This window comes from Citrus sinensis, chromosome 8, assembly GCF_022201045.2.
Source record: "Citrus sinensis cultivar Valencia sweet orange chromosome 8, DVS_A1.0, whole genome shotgun sequence".
Lineage (NCBI taxonomy): Eukaryota > Viridiplantae > Streptophyta > Magnoliopsida > Sapindales > Rutaceae > Citrus > Citrus sinensis.
Genome location: NC_068563.1, coordinates 23,831,081 through 23,835,979, shown reverse-complemented (window position 1 = coordinate 23,835,979; position 4,899 = coordinate 23,831,081). Strand labels below are relative to the sequence as shown.

Genomic DNA, 4,899 nt, shown 5'->3' with positions numbered 1-4,899 from the left:
AAACGTAACTTAGCCGGCTCCATCATGATAATGTCCATAGGCAAGGGGCGAGAATTTATTAATTTAATAAAAGGAAGCAATAACCACACGTTCCTGTCTTGCACGTACAACGTTTTGGCATTGAATAGAAGCAAAGTGGCGCGTGATCTATAAGGAGTGGTGTAGACATAAGATAGATGTTGCACTGGTTCGGAGGAGATTGAAATCCATAACAAGTTCAAATTTCAGAAACAGGAGATAAAACTTGCAGGGTAATAACTAGCGGCAGACCCAGCCAGTTCGATTAGCGGGACTTGGTTGAAAAAACTTAATTCAATTTAAAGGAAATTGACCTTTTCATATTGTTCGTTTACCTTTTTTTTTTTTTTTTTTGTGGTGAGATTTGAACTGAGGTTTTAAAAATCATAAATAAAATTCTTATTACCAAACAATAAACATTTTATTTAATTTAAATGTGGTCAAATTCTTTGTAATGTCTATTTTAGAAGGGGCTTGAGATATATTTAAAGGGAAACAACATCCTTTTGGATCCGCAAGACACCATAACTTACCTTCATATTTTGGTTGCTGTGCGTGCTATAAGAATGGGCAGTGCTTCAGTTGTCTCAGCTGCAGCAAGAAGGTTAGTTCAAATTGCTGAAAACTCTTACCAGTTCCAAATATCATTTGCCTAGCTATTGTTCAATGCTTATGCCTTAATTAAGTTTTAGTTTCGAATCTTGACTCTCAGCTAACTAGATTGATTAGATGTTACAATTATGCATGCTAATTTGATGTTGCGTAGGCTACAAGGCAAAGTGGCACTTATCACAGGAGGAGCAAGAGGCATTGGGGAATGCACTGCAAGGCTCTTCTCAAAACATGGAGCTAAAGTACTCATTGCAGATATTAAAGATGACTTGGGCGAATCTGTATGCAAAGACATAGGCTCTTCATCATCATCAGCCAGCGGCTGCTCCTATGTCCATTGTGATGTAACCAAAGAGAAAGATATCGAAAACGCCGTTAACACGGCAGTCACTCAGTACGGAAAGCTAGACATTATGTTCAATAACGCCGGCACTGTGGATGAAGTCAAACCTAACATACTCGATAACGATCAGGCTGAATTTGAGCGCATACTTTCCATTAACCTCGTTGGCGCATTTTTGGGGACGAAACATGCTGCTAGGGTGATGAAACCCGCCGGACGAGGCAGCATAATTTCAACTGCGAGCGTTTGCGGAATCATTGGTGGCGCTGCAACACATGCATACGCTAGTTCAAAGCATGGCCTTTTGGGGCTGATGAAGAATACTGCTGTGGAGCTTGGACGATTTGGCATTAGGGTCAATTGTGTGTCACCTTATGTGGTCTCAACTCCATTAGCTAAGGATTTTCTCAAGCTTGCTGATGATGGTTTGGGCGGCATGTATTCAAATCTTAAGGGGGCTGTTCTTGAGCCTGAGGATATAGCTGAAGCTGCTCTTTATTTGGGGAGTGATGAGTCTAAGTGTGTGAGTGGGCATAATTTGGTCGTAGATGGAGGATTTGCTATTGTCAATGCAGGGTTTTCTGTGTTTGGGAAATCTGAATGAGTGTATTTTCGGAAGCTTGCATGTTTTGATCCTAATAATTCGTAATTGAGCTTCGATTTTACTGCTTTTTACTATGAAACTTATTTCGTGTAGATTGGATAATTAGTACTTTTCAACTCACACAAATGCCAAAATTTGAATTACTTGCCTAGAATTCAAATTCTATGATAACACTTTCCATTATTGGAGATCATGATATCGAGTTGTAGTTGCACGAAATCTTAATAAAACGAGGCGAGTAGATGATGCGGTCACAAAACGGACTTTCCGATTTTATGGGTCAGGAAAATTATGACTTCTTCGGTACCATTTTTAGGGATTTATTTTCATTTTCATTTTGAAACTATACATGTCATACATGTTTAGTTGATGGATTAAAAAATAAATTTGAAAACAAATAATTTAGATTTTTTCTTATTGTTATAAAATTGAAGAATATATTTAACACATTTTCAATGAATTGCAAACTAAATCCTAAAATAAATTACAAAACAAAATTCAAGCAATTGATCTTCTTTCTCCTAAAATCTTATCTCTTAATCTCGATCTAAACTCATAACTCCCCCTCTCTCTTTTCGTGACTATACTCTTGTTCTTCAACCACAATTCACCATCACAGCTCTCTCTCTCTCCGTCCCCAAAAACGATTGTTGCTCCATCTCTGCTGCTGCTGCTGCTGTTGCTCCATCTCCATTGTTTCTGCTCTGTCTCTGTTGCAGCATATTCTCTTGTTGAATTGCTTGCAATTCCCGGACTCACCATCTCTCTAGAGAGTCTTAGTTTTGTTTAATTAATTATTTTTGTTGTTGCAGTTTTACTTGGGAGATATTTTTTGGTATTTATAGCTCATGAAAAACTCAAGTTGTACAGTTCCTGGATTAGAACAATGACATGTTAATGTTGTTGCTTCTTTTTTGAGACACCAAATTGCCCTTTTGTTTTCAACAAAGGGTGATTCTTTCCTGACCTCTACTTAATGTTGCGGCATAGGTTGAATTAAACTCTTCTTTGCTTAATTGGGCAGCCATACACATATTATCTTATTTATTTTTTCACTACTAGCAATTTATGATTCCATATTTTGAAATTACAATTAAATTTCTATATGTGAAATTATATATGTGTGTGTGTTGTAATATATATATACCTTATTTATAGTGTAAAAACAATGACAATGTTATGTGTGGTGTGTTGTGATATATATCTTAATTATAGTGTAAAAACAATGATAATGTAAAATTTTTTTTAATTAATGTTAATTCTAAATTATTTATGGTATATTTGTGTATGTATTAGCTAAGTAATTACTTTTCACTATAAGTATAACTTAAATATTTAGTAAAAGCTGCTTTTAAAGATGGTACTATCAGATGCATATTCACTGTTGCTGAATATAAACTATTTATTTGATTGGCATGTTGTTTTGAGGAAGAATGTTCATGTGAATTGTCGTTTGCTTATTATTATTATGATGATGATGATGCATAAATATCTCTTTTGGATGATGTTCCTTCTTTGAACCACACATACTCCTCTACAATTTCTTTTGTATTTTAATCTTGTTTACTGGAATAAATTCTAATATTAAATCAAGTATCCTTTGCATCTGTTGAAAAGTTCAAGCACATCATCTAGTGATTCAAATTCTTAGCCTAACTTGGGCTTCCGATCATGTCTCACAACTTCCGGTAAATAAGCATTATCATCATGAAATCAAGATTTCTTGCTCAACCCCTTGGCCTGAACAAGTTGAGTATCATTGAAGTGCCTTAATTATGTCTGTGGAAGAAGAAAACAAATAAAATAATCAGTACAGTTGATAAATTAATTTTAAAAATACCCAATGCTTATCTATAACATAATGTCATTCCTAATAATATAATAATATCACATAATTCAATAAAACAATAATTATTAAGTTAAAAAATGACCACTTTTTTTTTTAAGATAAAAAATGATCACCTACTGTAACAAGAAAAGAACCTCTGCAAGAGATGCAAAAGATTCTAAATTCACCGCAAAATTGCATTACATCACAGATTGAAAATAGGGCTCCTTATTGAATAATATTATTTTAAATACTTATAATGGGCAAGTAGAGTTAAATAGTTAAAAATAAGCAAGTAGAGTTCTGTTCGTAAATATATATCTAATTTGGTGGATAGGTCGCTCACCCATGTATCAAGGTCTCATGGAAAGAGCAGAGCTTTAGATCTTACAACACTTTTTTTGAGAGCTTGACATGTGGCCATTCCTCTCCTTGCGGAGAGAGACCATGCTCAATGGATCGCCTTTCTTATTTTGAAACAACATTTGATTGTTGTATTTTCTAATAATAACAATAGAAACATGATGGAATATTGGACGAAAGAGAAAATAATGTGAAACGAAATAGTAAGAGAAGGATTTATCCCGGGAGGGGAAGGGGGGGGGGGGGGAGGGTGGAAGATAAACATGAGAAGAAAATTAAGTAAAATACAGGTCCCCAGCATAAGTTGTCAATTATCATATGTCAACAAAAATAAATTTTCAAATAGGAATCTTTTATTAAAATAAAGAACAAAATAAAAGATAAAAAAATACGTTCCAAACTGTATTCTATTTTACAATATACTAAAATTTATGTTTTTTAATATATTTTAATTTATCCCTCAATTTAATATTCTCATATTACAAAATTAATTTTATATGTGTCTATGAAATAATTAGCCTGTAATTGAAGTTATCCAGACTTTTTTCTGTGAAGTTTTCCAGATGGGGTGCACATGAAAATAATTCCGTTGTAAAAATCTATTAGCCATGTTGGCTTCAAAGAGTGAAACTATTTTTCTTTTTGTTGTCTTGGGAGTCTAAAATTACTTTATTTTTTAATTTTCATGAATAACTCAAGTAAAATAAGGAATGTGGGGAGTAAGTCAGTATTAGTCCAAATATGCTACCTTATGATACAGTATGCTGAGACATTAAAACATCGATTTAAGCTTATGATAAACTGATAATGTGTTGATTTTCACCTCATATTATGGAGCTTTGAAACTTACGTGAAAATCAAGGGAAAAAATAAGAAAAATTAAAATTAAAATTCAAGACAAAGTAACGCAATAAAACAAAATAAATAAATCTCTATATACATATAACTTGTTGTCTTGGGAGTCTAAAATTACTTTTTTTTTTTAATTTCCATGAAAAACTCATGTAAAAAGGAATGTGGGGAGTAAGTCAGTACTAGTCCAACTATGCTACCTTAGGATACTGTATACTGAGACATTGAAACATTGATTTAAGCTTATGATAAACTGATAATGTGTTGATTTTCACCTCA

General features: G+C 33.4%; 1 protein-coding gene across 1 annotated transcript; it reads left to right on the top strand.

The window, feature by feature from the left end:
- The first annotated feature begins 467 nt into the window (after positions 1 to 467).
- On the top strand, positions 468 to 1,648 carry LOC102627669 (borneol dehydrogenase, mitochondrial-like). The gene is made up of 2 exons (XM_006481453.4): positions 468 to 622; positions 785 to 1,648. Exons 1-2 carry the CDS (start codon positions 585 to 587, stop codon positions 1,575 to 1,577), a joined length of 831 nt encoding a protein of 276 aa, XP_006481516.1. The 5' UTR covers positions 468 to 584; the 3' UTR covers positions 1,578 to 1,648.
- Positions 1,649 to 4,899: the final 3,251 nt, after the last annotated feature.